The sequence below is a fragment of the Accipiter gentilis genome, chromosome 8 (assembly GCF_929443795.1).
Source record: "Accipiter gentilis chromosome 8, bAccGen1.1, whole genome shotgun sequence".
NCBI lineage: Eukaryota > Metazoa > Chordata > Aves > Accipitriformes > Accipitridae > Astur > Astur gentilis.
The window spans coordinates 10,779,145-10,795,315 of NC_064887.1; the positions used below are offsets into that span (position 1 = coordinate 10,779,145).

At 51.9% G+C, this 16,171-nt stretch overlaps 2 protein-coding genes across 2 annotated transcripts; one reads left to right on the forward strand and one right to left on the reverse strand.

Annotated features, from left to right (window-relative positions):
* The first annotated feature begins 999 nt into the window (after positions 1-999).
* On the forward strand, positions 1,000-11,821 carry LOC126041965 (vitamin D3 hydroxylase-associated protein-like). Its single transcript, XM_049808410.1, has 15 exons — positions 1,000-1,221; positions 2,588-2,701; positions 3,048-3,191; positions 4,173-4,306; positions 4,689-4,895; positions 5,375-5,415; positions 5,644-5,768; positions 6,357-6,482; positions 7,326-7,423; positions 7,591-7,690; positions 8,557-8,600; positions 9,666-9,705; positions 10,176-10,284; positions 10,637-10,782; positions 11,440-11,821. Exons 1-15 carry the CDS (start codon positions 1,012-1,014, stop codon positions 11,563-11,565), a joined length of 1,764 nt encoding a protein of 587 aa, XP_049664367.1. The 5' UTR covers positions 1,000-1,011; the 3' UTR covers positions 11,566-11,821.
* NSUN4 (NOP2/Sun RNA methyltransferase 4) lies at positions 11,821-16,152 on the reverse strand. The gene is made up of 6 exons (XM_049808409.1): positions 16,030-16,152; positions 15,254-15,687; positions 14,957-15,111; positions 14,637-14,791; positions 13,833-13,957; positions 11,821-13,038 (listed from the first exon to the last, which is right to left on the reverse strand). Exons 1-6 carry the CDS (start codon positions 16,150-16,152, stop codon positions 12,765-12,767), a joined length of 1,266 nt encoding a protein of 421 aa, XP_049664366.1. The 3' UTR covers positions 11,821-12,764.
* Positions 16,153-16,171: the final 19 nt, after the last annotated feature.

Sequence of the window (16,171 nt, forward strand, 5' to 3'; positions counted from 1 at the left end):
TACAGGACTACCTAGCCCTGATGGGAGCAGGCTCTTCACCTTCCTTTCCATATCCAGTTCCATACTCTATCGCAGCAGGATCAGGTTCTGGGCCTCTGGCCATCAAGTGCAACCTTGCAAAGTTTTGTAACGTACAATCTAGCTGCCCCAAAACCTTTTTCAAGGTGGGACCCATAGGAGGGGACGCATACAAAACAAGCAGAGAAGATCACAGGCGGACCATGGTGTTTCTTTTGGGGCTGATATTGACTGGGTTGTTGCCTTCAGCTCCGTGCATGGTTCTTGCGTGCTTGTAGTGAGAGGCATCTGTGCTGGAAAGACCTCAGATACTAGCTGTCCCAATGTTTGTTGGAAATAGTTTGCTTCTGGCCTGCAACCCTGTGGGATTTTCCACTTCTAAGGCAATACCAGCGTGCTCAGTCATGGGGTGGAACAGCCTCTCCTTCTGGCGCACGCAGGCATCACAGCAGGGCTGAGCCCTATCCCACAGGCCTCCTGAAACAGCCTCTGGCCACCGTGGGAGCGGCATAGGAGAAGGGATTTGGTGAGCGAGTGGGTACCCCATGGCTATGAATCTTCTCGTCATGCCATTTCCCATCCCCGTGCAGGGAAGTCTTGCGATTTCAAGCTGTTTTTTCCCCTTCTCCCGTTGCCTTCTCAGGCTACACAGGAAATAGGAGAACAGCTATTTCCTTGCTTCTTTTGTTCAGCTGATCCCACAGCCCTTCCTCCCCAGCGGAGAACTTCCCGCAGTCCAGAAAGCCCCTATAAACTCAACACCCCAAGGTTCACTGGCCAAACTTCACCTTTTCCATTTCACGGTCAATCATTCTCCACTGCACGCTCCACTGAAGGCAGCTTTGCAGTGGTCAGCTTTGGACTTACAACCTATTTGCTGACCCGAGGCAGTGGTTCTGGGAGGAGGGAGAGGTCTGGGGAGGCAGGGAAGGTCTCCTGCTCCTGCCTTGCTTTTCTTTCTCACTCCATCCCTGGAGACCAGAAGGCCACATTATGATCCAGCAACAGCTGAGACAGCTCCTTCCAGAGAGGGAGGTGGATCCTTCTGCTGCCCTTGCCCTGCTCGGCAGCTCGGCAGCAGCCGTGGTGGTCTGGAAATGGCTGGCCAAAAGGCAGATCCAGAAGAAAATGGAAGAGGCTCGGAGGATCCGGGATGAGGGTGTGAAGAAAATGGCAAAGGCTGTCCAGCAGTTCAGGGAGCAGGTAACCTGTCCTTCTGGGGGGTCTGAGTCCCACTGGGGTGTCTGCTGATGTTGTTCTTCAGCTCCTCCTTCCAGCTCATGCCTCCATAGCTTTTATAACGAGGAGTCCAGGGGAGATGTGCCAGCAGCCCTCAACAAGAGGAAAAGCTGCCTTGGGAGGAAGGGAGATCACTGCTCTCCTCAAGCTGGATGAGGTGCAGTGGGAGTCTACAGCCAGGAAGATGTGAATTTCTCACTGGGAAGAGGTTTTGGACAACACAGGTGATGAAGCACTGGACCTTAACTGATCCAAACCACAGTTCTTTCAGGATCTAGAAATGTCTCTTGCCTCTATGGGTAGAAGCAAGAAAGCTTCTTCCCCTTCCTAACTCTACACATCTGTCCATACCCCTATATCCTTGTCTCTAAAACCTGGCTTCTGGATGGCTCTTGGAGAGTCTTCAAAAGAGCTTTCACTAGGATTCCCAGCAAGTGAGACCTCCAAGCCCAGCAGGCTGCCCAGAAGATGCTTGGCCTAACTAACTTAACACTAATGAAGTACAGTGCATTCAGTGTCCCCTGGGAGCAACCAGGACCCCAGATGGGGATGAATGAGGCAGACACCCAACCAGCATGGATGAGGCCCTGAATTCCTACTGCAACACTGATTTCTAACCACCTTTCCTTCCTACTCCATTTGCTTCTGAGTAGGTACTGGTGAAACCAGCTCATGTTTACACAGGTAACGTACCTGGAGATAAGGCATACCAGGTACAAGTGGTACATATTTTTACAGCCTTTTTTCTTAAATATATATATCAATAAATATGATATAAAACCTTAAAAAAAAGCTGGTGGCACTGAAAAATGCCAGTCGTCTTCACCTGAGTAGACCTTACCCACCTGTGAGTCCTTCCTGACTTCTTTGCAGTTTGCTGGGCTTGGGCTATTAGATGTTTGTCTTCAGACCAGGCTGACCCACACTGCCTGTACCCATTCTGAGAGGTAAAGGGCCAGCCTCAGTCTTGTGTGCAAGGACTTTGGTACCTTCTGCCCAGGCTGGTGTTTGCTCAGCTGAGATTAACTCTTGGTCAGTGGGTAAGTCCCACAGTGCCAGGAGGAAGGCTCTGATGTGAGGCATTGCCTTGCCCTCTGCTGCGTGAAGCTCTTCTACGCCTTCAGATATAGCCGGGCTCCTGTGTTTGCATCATGTTTGTGACATCCAAACTCAGGATGAAACATTCAGCAGCTCAATGTCTGAACACCCACAAGCAGGGTCCACCTTTTCAGCAAGCTCTGTAGATAATGTTGACAAAACTTAAATACCCTCTGAGCCAAAGGGTAACTGAAGCTGCTGTCCTGGCATCCACTTCATCTTTCCCTTGCAGGTCCCCAGTGTCCAGACAGATGCCATCCTGTCCCTGTCCCTGCCGGAACTCACTGAGAGACTGCGGGAAGGGTCTCTGTCCCCCAGGACTGTCCTCTACACCTACTTAGAGAAGGTGAGTGCCTGTTTGCAGTGTGATGGGCAAATCATTTGTGTTCTCCATGCCGTGGTGTGTGGGCTGGTGGCTGAGAAGACTTGTTGGAGCTGGTGATTACGACAAGTCTTTAATATAGCAGTTATCAAGAGAAAGATATGAAAAGGCAAGGACGTCTCCATCTCCTGGGTCAGACCCATCACTGGACAGTCCTTTGAGATGGCTTGAGCTGGGATGCTCTGGAGAAGGAGTTACCATTCATGCCAAGCCACTAGCCCTTGCTTTGAAGATCCAGGTAGCTACCAAATGCAGCTGTGTAGTGATGCTGTTCTTAACTAATACCTATTCCTCCATGTGTTTGGCAAAGGCCCTGGAAGTGACCCAGCAGACAAACTGCTTGCGACATTTTATCCCAGAGTGTGAGGAGCAGCTCCAGAAAATACAACGGCAGAAGGAGAAAGGGCTGCTTTATGGCATCCCTGTCAGCATCAAGGATCACATCAGCCACAAGGTGCTTCCCTTTGTGCCCGTGAAGTGTCGCGTCGTGAGCTGGGTTGGGCGGTGAAGTGGTGGGACGCAGAGAATGGGGAAGGGGCCTGAGCCCTCCCTGCTTACACCATGGGAAGCCTGGCTGGGTCTGAGGCTATGGCCCCACATCTCGTTGGAGCTGCAACCCTGGCAGTTAGAAGCCTCCATCAGCAAAAAAACAAGGGGTGAATAGTTATACACCCAAATGATTTCTTCTCTGATATGTGAGACAGCACAGGCTGGGCTACATGGTTGTTTGGGCCATAACTCAGGCTTCTACTCAGAGGTTTGCAGTATCAGGGGTAAGAACATGGGTCAGCTTCTAGAAAGTCATTAGTAGCAGGAACCATTAACCTCGAATCTGTGTTGTGCTGTAGCCTGGCCACTGGGCCCCTTAGGAAGGAGCCTGTGCATGAGACACACCAAGGACCCCCTCACAGACAAGCACTGATGAGGATTGACCGCACAATCCCGAGCTGAATTTGTTAGGCAGTCTCCTCCATGTTGACTTACCACCACAGTTAAGAGGGCTCTAAGCCCAAAGCAAGACCCAAACACCAAGGCTAACTGAAAAAGGATCACACTGTATTTGCTTGGGATGTATATTCCCTTCCTGAACATCCACTGGTGGCTTCACTTGGACAGCAGGACACTGGGTTGGATCCTGAGCTAGTGCACCTATGGAGTTGCATCTGGGGCAGGGGAGAGAAATAGCATGGGAAAGAGCAAGGACAGCTTCAGGAGAAGGCTTAACCATGTAAGTGCTTGGCAACCCTCTGCCAAAGATGGAAGGAGAGGGAGTCTTTGGCCCTTCATGCAAAGGCTTGCAAGGGATTGGGTTAGTAGCCCCCTGCCTCCATCCCCTCTTCCCCCCGCTCCCCCCCACAGGGGACACCAGATCATCCTTCCAAAACTGCCAAGGAACTGCGCTGACCATGTCCGTTGTCACTTCTCCTCTCTGCAGGGTCACCTGTCAACCTGTGGGCTTGTGCAATGCCTGGACACTCTGGTGCAGGAGGACAGCGTCCTAGTCAAGGTTTTGAAGAGTCAAGGGGCCATCCCATTTGCAATGACCAACGTGCCCCAATCCCTCTTCAAGTAATATACATCATTAGAAATCTTCCCTCTGGTTGTGCTCCTGAAGATAAAACCCAGCCTGTAGGTCCCGGGACAGGCTCCTTCCTGCCTCCTGAGATGTTGCCTGGACGAGTCCCTCTTCTATCGGCTGCCAACAATCTCAGTTCAACTGAAAAAAGCTTTCAGACAAGATTAAGAGGAAAAAAACCTACCATGACAAAAGAGAAATCAAGTGCACTTGTGTGTGGGAGGGAGAGTGAAAGCTCATGGGAATAAGCCATGTCCCAAGGGATTTAGGGGATGAAAGTATGGGGTTGGCTATGCCACGTAAGCTCACTGCAAGGGAGAGCCAACAGCGTGAGGCTGTTCCTGACAGCCCGTTTGCTGGTTTTCTTTTCCCCAGCTATGACTGCAGCAATCCCATCTTCGGCCAGACCTTGAACCCTCTCAACCACCAGAAGAGCCCTGGGGGCTCCTCGGGAGGGGAGGGAGCTCTGATTGCAGGGGGAGGCTCCATCCTGGGCATCGGTTCAGACGTCGGTGGCAGCATCCGCCTGCCATCCAGCTTCTGCGGGCTCTGCGGGCTCAAACCCACGGCCAAAAGGCTCAGGTAGGTGCTGGGGTCTGCCCTTCCCAACCTGCAAGAAGCCTGCTAATTGTCAAACTCAGCAGAAGGGGCAAGGTACACAGTGAGTGCTTGGGGGGGGAAAGTTTCTTAAAGGCTGGCGTGCTTTGCTCAAAACCTCTCCCAAGAAGCAGCGTTGTTAGGTTTTGTGGGGAAATGGCTATGTTTTCATTGTAAATCTGGCCTGGAGTTAAAAAGAAAAAGGGTCTAAAGTGGTTAAATAATGCCAAAATGGAACATTTTTGGTTAAACAAAAATGAAGATTTGTGGGAGTTTAGGGTTTTTTTTTCATTTTGACTGAAATTTTCTGTTTCACATGACTCAGATCAAATACTTTTAATAATTTTCTTCTGGTTTGGCTCCTGAACTGAAGACCCTATGTGAAGACACTATGCTATTCAAATGTATTGGGGATATCTCACCATCACTGAAATGACAATATACTTCTTTTTCTTTTCTCACAGTCTGTCTGGAGTGAGTGGCTCAGTCAGTGGGATCCTGGCAGGTACATGAATTTTTAATTGCTTTTCTCTATATGCTGTGAAGAGTCCTATGTCCTCCTCTAGGCCTGAGGAAAGCCTGAGACAACCAAGATCCACCTGGAGTACATCTGAAACATTCCACCTCATTGCCTGATCATCCCTTGCAGCCAGCATGGCCATGCAGAGGGGTGGACCAGTGTTTTGGTGCACCCCTTTGCTTAACGTGGATGTTTGCTCTTGTCCCACTCCAGTTCCTTGGGTGCTGGGGCCGATGGCGAGAGATGTGGACAGCCTGGCCCTGTGCATGAAGGCGCTGCTCTGTCAGGAGATGTTCCAGCTGGACCCCACTGTGCCCCCCATCCCCTTCGATGAGGAGGTGAGTCCTTAATTCAGCAAGCCCTGGTTCTTTTGGGGGTGCTGCACGCTCAACGTATGCATTCTTTAAGGGTCCAGGTACCTTTACAGTACTGGTTTCTATAACTTGCTAACTCTCTTTGAGGGCACAATTCATAATTACTAGAAAAAAATAGGTTAATAAGTAGTTATCTGCCTTCTCAGCTGGCATATAGCTTATCAGATTGAGCGACCCCAGCAAAGGGTGGGGAGGAAGGCAACACTAGGAGCAAAAAGCAAAAGATGAGTCAGGATCAGAAACTCCGGCAGCAAATCTCTTGGCTGAGGGCATTTCCTTTCCCTCTGCAGCAGATGAACTTCAGATTTTTTCACCTCCATCCTTTGTAGCAATGGTTGAATCTACAGGTCTTGAAGGGAGAGATGAAGGGGAGGCTGGAGAAAAAGGCCAGGGCAGACTTTTGGAAAGGGTAACCTATGGAAACTATAAGCAGCAAACCAGAAAACTACTTACTCCTGGACCTTTTGTCCCCTACTGCGGCGGGCTTCAGCATGGGGGTGGTCCTGCTCCCGGCAGGGTTGGAAATGCTTAACTGGTGGCTCTTTGCTCCAGGTGTACTCCAGCTCTGCTCGCTTGCGGGTCGGGTACTACGACACAGACGACTACTTCCCACTGCCCCCCTGCATGCGGCGGGCGGTGCGGGAAACGCGGGAGGCTCTGCAGGCAGCTGGGCACCAGGTGAGCACAACCACCCTGCGCTCTTCTCCCCAAAGCGTCCCCAGCTTTGCTCCTCACTGCTGAAATCACCCTTCAGAAACCAGACATAGCCCCCAAGCCCCGCTGGGGGATAAAAGACCTACCAGAGATACGGGATCCAGTTACTATTCAGTTACTACAGCCACGTACACAACGCAGACACACGCCTTCCTGAGGTAGCAGTGCATCTCATGGGGGAACAGCACTAGCGATTAGCAAGTTTGTACCTTCAAGGGGCCAGGGGTGTAACGACTCCGTCTCTGCGGCTGTGGTCCGCACCAGACAGCAGTGTCCATGGAGTGCTGCCTTTGACTCTGGAAGGCTGCCCCGGCGTTTTCTAGGTCTGTTGTTCCCCAGCAGGGCTCTGAGAGGTGTTTTTCTCCTTTCTCCACAATGTCCATGGAGACTACTGTCCTTCCTGGACCACTGAGAGAAAAGGACCATGGGACATGGGATGGGAAACACCTTTCTCTCCTTGTGGAAACATGCTAGTGGTGCTCTTCATAGCAAAGCGAGTCCGTGTCTGAGCAGGCATTGATTCTGCTGGGACAGGTAGGAAACTAGTGCGGTTTCTGGCTCTGTGGCTGCCTGGAGCGGAACGGAGGAGGCAACAGCTCTGGAGAGATCTCATAGCTGAGGCAAACAGCCATCAGGAAGGAATGATCCCATGGGGAGATGCCTGGGCTGGTAAAGTGTTGAACCGGGACCTCTGTTGGCGTGTGGAGCCCGGGGAGTTGCTGCTCTGCCTTTGAAGTGTATCCACAGTCAAGCCTTGGAAATAATTCACATCCCCAGGCTGCCACATAACCTTGTGTTCTGGTGCAGCTGGTGCCCTTTTCTCCACCACGGATCCACTATGTCATGACTGAACTGTTTTTGAAGACATTTTTTGCTGACGGAGGCTGTGCTTGGTTGGACATGTTGTAAGTAGGAGCCCGCTGGCAGCAGCGGTGTAAAACACCTCCATCCCCTCGCCCAGGAGCACAACGCATGGGCAAAACGAGCCCATCTCCAAACGGGAGACACTCAGGTTTCTGAGAAAGGGCAAACAGCTTCTCTGGCATGATCCCCTCCTCTTGTTATCTCTCAGCACAGGAGGTATTGTAGATCCAAGCTTGAAATCACAGGTGAATTCCTGCAAGATCCCGAGGCTGGGGAAGAAGCTGCTGGCTCTGATTCTTAAACCTCTGGTGAGTCCCTGGCCTCGGGCTCAAAGCGGAGGCCTCAGGCTCAGCAAGGCCTTGAGATGCTTGAAAGCGTTATGGTACTGAGGGACACCTTTAACTAGAAACACTGGGATTTCAGGCCAAGGCGCATGCTACCACTTTGGAAGGTCTTTTCTACATCCCTGCTGGGATTTATCCAGTGCAAAGGGAAATGAGAGAAGGACCAGCCAAGAGCTCCAAAAGATTAATGCAGAGCCCACTGCAAGTGTTTCTTCAAATGCTAGACCTAGCAGTGCCCACTTGCCTACCAATTCATGCACTGGGATTACTGCAGCAGAAGGACTCGAGGTTGAAGCTCTATCCCCATGTTGGAGGCCTCCCCAAGGTCACAACTTCATGGGGACTGCTAGTGAGGGCTGGCCCTCACTGTAGCTCTTTCACCAGCTGAGCATCCTTCTGTAGGGCTTCTTTCCTTCATCCTCCATTTTCTCTGCCTCTCTGGCTGGTTGGGTTGTTCTCAGCTGACAGGATCAAAAAGGCAGCAGTGAGTGAGAGGCGATCAAAGTGCTTGTAGAGGTCTTATTTCTGTGAGATGCCAAGCTAAAAAATGTTTGATTTATCAAAAATGATGAAAGGTGACTTGGTTCAAGTCAGTGCATTCCACTGTGAGCAGGAAGTATTGGGCTGTAAGAAACACATTGGGTACCAACAACCAGAAGTTGAAAGCAAAGTAAATTCAGAACCATGAGGAGCATTTTTAATCATTATCTTTCACCCTCAGTGCAGCATCCCCAGGGATGGAGGCAGGATAGGACCGGGGGTTTCCCAGGATGGCACAGACTACTGCACCCTGGTGTCATGTCCCTAACAAGAACCTCTTGCCTTTCCAGTTTCCCCGCCTGGCTGACTATCTGAGCGCCTTAGGTGGAATGAGGTAAGATGGCATCGTCCCCAGGGATGTCCATGTAAATGAATGGTCCTCTAAGTGTCCATGGGGGGGCGGGGGGGGGGAACTGGATTCACAACAGGTTCTGACCTGCTCTCTGCAGGGGCTGTCCCTCCATCCTGGACATGGCTTCAGCCTTTAGGAACACATCTCCTCAGTGCTGCACTGCCCCTGGTATTATCCTGAAAGGATTGAGGGAATTGGATGGATAAGGTCATACAGGAAGCCTGTGGTGGTGTCGCGGTTTAACCCCAGCCAGCAACTAACCACTACACAGCTGCTCACTCACTTTCACCCCCCCACCCAGTGGGATGGAGGAGAGAATAGGGGGGAAAAAAGTAAAACTCATGGGTTGAGATAAGAACGGTTTAATAGAACAGAAAAGAAGAAACTAATAATGATAACACTAATAAAATGACAATAGTAATAATAAAAAGATTGGAATATACAAGTGATGCACAATGCAAGTGCTCACCACCCACTGACCAACACCCAATTAGACCCCGAGCGGTGATCCCCCCACCGCCACTCCCCCCAGTTTATATACTGGCCATGACATCACACAGTTTGGAATAAGCCTTTGGCCAGTTTGGGTCAGCTGCCCTGGCTGTGTCCCCTCCCAACTTCTTGTGTCCCTCCAGCCTTCTTGCTGGCTGGACATCAGAAGCTGAAAAATCCTTGACTTTAGACTAAACACTACTTGGCAACAACTGAAAACATCAGTGTATTATCAACATTCTTCTCATACCTAACTCAAAAACACAGCACTATACCAGCTACTAGGAAGACAATTAACTCTATCCCAGCTGAAACCAGGACAGTGGAGATGAGTACTAAATCCGGGCTCACAAGAGAAGTCTTTTCTCTACCACTTCCAGACATTTGTTGCTTAATTGCTTGGCCAAATACCAAAGAAACCTTTGGCCAAATTGTGAAAGATGTATTGTTTTAAGAAATTGCTAAAATCACCAAGGCTTATCAACCTGGAGAATTATTTAAGCAATTCCTCCTCCTCTTAAAGCTTAAAAATGTTGCTATGATTTCCACTTGCAGGTCAGTGAAGGAGATGTGGAATCATCACCATCAAATAGAGGTATGTTTTGAGGACTTTTCTCTCTGGCATCATGCTACAAGTCGAGGCTTTATGGCAAATGCCAGGTCGGAGGGTCATCAGTTAGGAAAGGGGTTGTGCAAGGTGTGCTGGGGAGGAGACAAGATGGAGGGAAAGGCACAAAAGAGACATAGAAATGGGGTAGGTGGGCTTTTGGCTCAACCCAGCCAGGACTCTACCAGTTGCCCACAGTGCTCATGCCCAAATGCCCACGTTTGACGGTCCCAGCACAACGAAGGCTGTCCTGGGTGTGGGGACGGCTAAAGAGGGACCTTTCCAATTCCTGGCCACGTGCTGTGGAGGCAGACACACACTCCCCTGCCTCTTCCCTCAAGCATGGCTGCCTGCTGCTGCCTCCTTGGCCGTGCCAGAGCCTGGTGCGTACCCTGGAGAAGCCGAGATGCTCCAGGCATGGATGTGGCCTCCATGTCATCTCCCCTCTCCTCCCCAAGGCGTACCGCACCGAGTTCATCGCCCGGTGGAGGGAACTGCGGCTGGACGTTGTGCTGTGCCCTGTCCTGGGGCCTGCCTTCACCACGGGATACGCCGGGAAACTCCTCAGTAAGTGAGTCTGGGACCTTCCCGGGAGGGCAGAGGACCACAGTGGTTGAGACTGGACAGAAACACCCACTACCGTGGAGCTTCACCACCCACCTAAGCATTTCATGGGCATTAGGAAGGAAAAATAACTACCATAAGGCTACCTGAGCAGACTGAGACAGACATATGGATGAAGCGATCTGGTGGCAGTTGTTTCTTGCAGTAGAACTTGGACCTGCAGATAACCAGCCCTGTGCAATCTCTCCTCCCAGCAGCAGCTGGTTCTCAGGGGCTTCAGTGAACATGCAATGTGCAAGCTTGAAGGAAGACGGGAGGCTGTGACTACCTGCGTTCTCTCTTGTGCTTCTCCCAGCTGCCATCTCCTCCACGATGCTGTACAACGTCTTGAACTTCCCTGCTGGGGTTGTACCCGTCAGCACAGTGACAGAAGCTGATGAGGAAGAGCTAAAGCTTTACCAAGGATACTGTGATGACCCCTGGGACCGGACGCTGAAACAGGTATGCAACATGGGAAGTGGTGGAGCAGAGACTGCTGGTGCATGTTCAAGTAATAGTTTCCCTGAAATCAGGGGCTCCTAAATGTCTCCAGCAATACGGGCACAGTGCAAAAAAATCACCTCTTCTTTATATACCCCTTGCAAATCCCTTTTCTTCCAAGCCCCAAAAAACGTAAGTCACTAAGCTTTGGGGGGACTGGGGGTGCACCCCCAGGCTGGATTATAGGCTGAAATCAGAAAGGAGCCATGCAGCAAGGCTTGTTTGAGTAGGTTTTTGTGACAGCCACAGCCCACAGCACAGCACTCTACTTTCTTCCTGCTCCATGATGCCTTCACCAGGCCCAGGCTGTCAGCGGAGCATGGATCAGGAACGAGGATGCTGAAGGAAAAGGGATCGGGCTGCAAGACAGCTCCAAGCAAAGCGGGCTGGAGGGGTGTGTGTTTAAACACGCTGCCCAAGAGTTGGCAACCATTTCTATCACGAGAACAGCAAGAGCCTTCCCTCTGCCCCAGCACGCTAACGCTGCTTGAATGGCAGGGCTCAGCCTCCAACTTCCCCACTCTCTGGACGAACCACGTGCCTAAACCAAGTTTCCAAAAGCTGCTGGAGGTCTGAGCCCCCCAGGTAACCCCTCACCACTTATTGCCCCCGCTCCAGGCCGTGGCAGGAGCCGTGGGGCTGCCCGTGGCCGTGCAGTGCGTGGCCTTGCCGTGGCAGGAGGAGCTGTGCCTCCGGTTCATGAAGGAGGTGGAGACCCTCAGCCGTAAGAAGACAGCGGCATAGCCTCCGCAGTCCCACGCTCGCAGTGGCGAACATACAGTGCTGCACGACTTCTCTTTTGCAACTGGCAGCGCGGAGATTACAGTGAGGAGGGAAGGAGGAAGGAAAAGCCATTTCCTGACCCCTCTCCTTGCCAATAAGCACAGATCCTGTAAGGAACCCAGATGCCACGCAGAGGGCAGCATTGGCTTAAGCTGGGTTCAAATGATGCTAAATCTATGAACTGCACCTTCCTGGAAGTATGGGCATGGATGGGGGTTCACCCTCACTTTCATCTATGCTGCCCTCTTGCAGAAGCAGCAGGGTGATGCTGAGAGAAAAGGACTACAAAAGCTCAATAGTATTTTTTTGCTGGCACTGGAGTAACTTCATGTGGATGTAACACTGTGTTGCCCTGTAAGGAATACAGCCATGTCTACCCTCCCCATCAGTGTATTTTGCTCACAAAAATAAAAATATAGCTGTTAAGCAACTCTTATCATGAGCTCTAGTAATGCTTCACTGATGGCTATGATTACATGCATGCACAGTTACTGCTCAAAATCATCCAAACACCTTCCCACTGGACATTAATGGTACCCAGCATGGGAGTGTTCACACCTTCCCTCTCAACCACGGCTTTCCTGTCTGTGAGGGAGGGCAACAGCCACCAGCCTTTCCACAGCACCAAGCTCTTTCCACCACCAGATCTCAAGCATCGCAAGCACATTTCCAACCTCACAGCAGGGGCATTGTTAGGAACCTCTTATTTCAGGATGTCAGGCTGCTCTTTCTGAAGGTAGGAGATAAGCAGAGACAGATGCAACTCAATTATGCAGATGGTGAGATCTGGGACAGAAAGGCTGAGAGCCCCAGATGGTGTTCGTTAACCCAAACCTGCTCATGTAGGATCAAAGCAGTCAGATGGGAGGGAGAGAGCAGCATCCACACAGGGCCATTTACCCCATCCTGAGACGGAAGGATAAATTGCTCCCTCTGATAGGACCTCTCTCTCTTTCCTAGATTAAACACCTCAGTCTCAAACAGATAAATGTTCAGGAGACTCCACAGCAGGTCTTTCTCATTTATTCTCTATGTCTGCTGTAAAAAAAGCAGGCTTCCTTTAGGACATTTTAGAAAGAAAAATAAATATAAAGCAGTTTGCTTTCCCTGGAAATTTGGGGTATTTCCTGATAGCCAACAGTCATAGTCTGTCAAGCCTTCTACATCCGACGTAATTTGCAGAAATACATAGGTCCAAAGTTGGCTGTGAGGTGAGGCAGAACAAGCTCCCCCAGTCGGCAATCCACGAAGAAGGAAAACGTGTCCTGGAAGAGTGTCCGAAAGTGGCTCAAGTCCTCAACATGGATACTGATGTTAAACTCGGTTTCTGCAATTTCTACTGCTCTCTCAATCACATACTCATTCTGCAGCGGGGAGAGGGAGCACGTAGAATACACCACCTCTCCTCCCGGCTTGGTAGCGAGGATCCCAGCCCTGCAGGCAAGTTAAACACACACACTGTCACGGGAAGAAGAGGAGTGTGTGGCACACCAGCATTCCCACCCACCAAAACTGGGAAGCCAGCACGTAACTCAGGAGGTGAGAGACAAATCTTGAACTCCACAGGCTCAGCAGTCTCCCTGTGTCACTGCAGCTTGAGGACTGTTTTAGACCAAGGCAATATGGGTCAAATAGGCGCTCAGACTGATAAAGTACTTAATATGGGAGAGACGTTACTGGAGAGCAGCTAGGAGGAGTAATCCTGCACTCACCTCCAAGGGAATGGGATACGAGTACGTACAGGGGAAGAGGCTCTTGCAGTTCAAGCACTGCCATGGGACTGTCTAATCTGTTTCCTTATTGCCCCAGCTCGCAGCCAGCCCTCGCAGCCAGCCCATCCAGCCTTCCCAGTGAAATGGGGTGACAAAGCACCATGTCCTCCCATGTGCTGGGAGATGTGGACACTCAGGAATCCTCCACTGCCAGGACCGGGGAGATCATCACACAAAAGGACAACACTATACCCATCCTGTTCCTGAGACTGTCCTCCCTACCTCCTGTGGCTACTGCTGGGGACAGTAAGGACATTTGATCTGACATAGAACATTTGCACCTTCTACACTTACTACAATTTGATGCGTTCAGCTATTGCCAGTCCAGAAAACTACACATGGTTTCCACATTTCCCAGTCAGGGACACATAAAGTAAGAAGAGGTTTCAGTGCTGGCCATGGAGAGCTGCTACCGTAACACAAATGACACCAAAACACAGCATCGAGCTCACTCACATCAGCAGCTGCAGCTGCAGCATGGGCAACATCTGACGCTCCTTCGTTCGACTCCTGTGGAAGATGTTGTTCTCCTCCTCCATGACAGAGTGCCTGTCCGTCGTGCAGGGCACATCCACCAGGACCTGCAGCAGCAGAGGTCCTGCATCAGTCCTGGGCCCAGGACAAGCTCAGCGAGTCTCCTCGTGCAGCCTGCCCCTTGCACAACTCCTCCACCCTTGCCACGCACCAAGCAGCTCTCAGTACCTTGCCTAGCTGATGCTCGACGTGCACCTGCACTGAACTGTAACTCGTCTGGCTGCTTTTGCGTTTCGGGAATGTGCAAACAGACACAGAAATGGTGGGCAGCATCACGCTCTCACACATGTCCCCATTTAACGTTTCTACTCCGTGAGTCTTCCTGGTAGGCGTTACTGCAGCACCTACGGCTGCAGCCACGCACGGCCAGAGCTCCTGCAGTGACCCCTCCCGGAGTAATAAACCCAGCTCCCATGGCTGGACACGGCTGAGAAATGAGAATTATCTAATCTTCACATTTAACCCCTTCTAGGTGATGGATCAGCACAGGACTTTTAAGGGATTTCACACAGGTAAATGAAGGTACAACTCCAGATGCCCATATGCACCAGATCCTGCAGGAAGGGTAGAGCAGGAGGAAATACTACTCCGTATGTGGCTTACTCTTCTCTCTTTCTCTGCATTTAAGACTACACAATTATACCACAGGATAAGCTGCTCTCTTCCTCTGAAACAGGAGGAAAGTGAACTAGATGGGTTTATCTTCACCGGTTCCCAATCACCTACCTTATGGAAAGTGCTGCCTTGCAGCTGCCCCCAGTCCCTTCCATCGTAGGACGTGACACTCACAGTCTCCCTGATTACTTTGGGAACATAGCTATGGAGAATCTGGTACAGCCTCTTTGTCCGGGAAATGGAGACGTCGTTGGCTGCCAGATACCCTGAGAGGACAAAACAGGCACACTGGGAATGTCACTCTTGCAAAAACACACCTGATTCCCAACTCTTCTAACCAGAAATGATTAACGGTCAGACATTAATGGGCACAGCACGCTCTTTCAGCCCTCTTTTACGCACGGGGACAAGGAACACCCACCTCCACTTACCACAAATCCCAGTCTGCAGCAGAGCCAGAGTCTTGCCACCCGGAGCCGCACAAAGGTCGAGGACAAAGTCATCCGGCTGCACATTGAGCGCCAGGACGGGCAGGAGAGATGCTGCGTCCATGAGATAATAGTCGAGGAGCCCCAGAGCATCCGGCCTGGAAACCACCAGTTTGTGTAAAAAAAAGCAAACATGCAAGGGGAAAAGAAATCAGCAGTTGGAAGTGAGGATGGGGACGTACAGAAGCAGCCCCCGAGGCTTGCAATGACAGTGGGCGGTCTGTCCCAGGGATGTCTCACCGTGCAGGGCGAAAGCGTGTGATGTCGCCCCTGGGGAAGGTGTAACACTTGATGTTGGAGCTGATGGAGGGTCGAAGCGGTGGTGACGTCTCTGCCTGTGTCATCGTCTCTGCCTGCATCGCTGTCCTGCCCTCCTCGCCAGACCCCTCCTGGGACCTGCTTTCCCCTCTCCCCGCTTCCTCTGCAGCTGCACCCCGCTGCGATCGCAGTACCTTTTTGGGGGCTTCGGAAACAAAATCGGTGGCATTCAGCAGCTCCAGCTCTTGGGTGACGTGGTCGACAGCGGAGAAGTTGTTGAGGAGGGCACCGTACTTCTGCTGGCAGAGCAGGCTGGCGCGGACAGAGGGCCACAGGTCCCTCAGCTGCAGGCTGTAGTTCACGTCGAAGTGGTGCAGGGCCAGCCGCGTGGGCGGGATGCGGGGGGCCGTGGCAGCCTTGGGGGGAAAAAATTGATATCAGAAATGTTAAACCACAAAATACCTCGACATCCCAGCGTCCCCTCCCCAGCCTCAACGTTTTTCCAGGAGAAATCCAGCGCCGCGTTCTGTGCTGCCAAACTCCCCGGGGCCTTTCTGCAGCCTCAGAAAGCGACGGTGCCCCCGACACCCAAGGGGCTGGTGGTCCCGGGGGGGGGGTGGTGGTGGTGGTTCAGGACCGGGAATGGCTGAATGGAACCGGGGGCACGGGGCGGGCACGCAATTTGGGGAACGGCTGGGTCCAGAGTGGTGTAACGGGGGCGTAATGGGGTGCAGGGACCGGCTCCGGCTCACGCTCACCCACTTCTCCTTGTAGCGGTACCGGCGCGGCCCCGCTCCCAGCCCCGCCGGCGGCTCCCCCGGCCCCCTCCGCCGCAGCAGCGCTGCCGCCGCCCGCCCGCCGGCCGCCCCCAGCGCCGCCATCATCCCCGCTCTCGCCGCC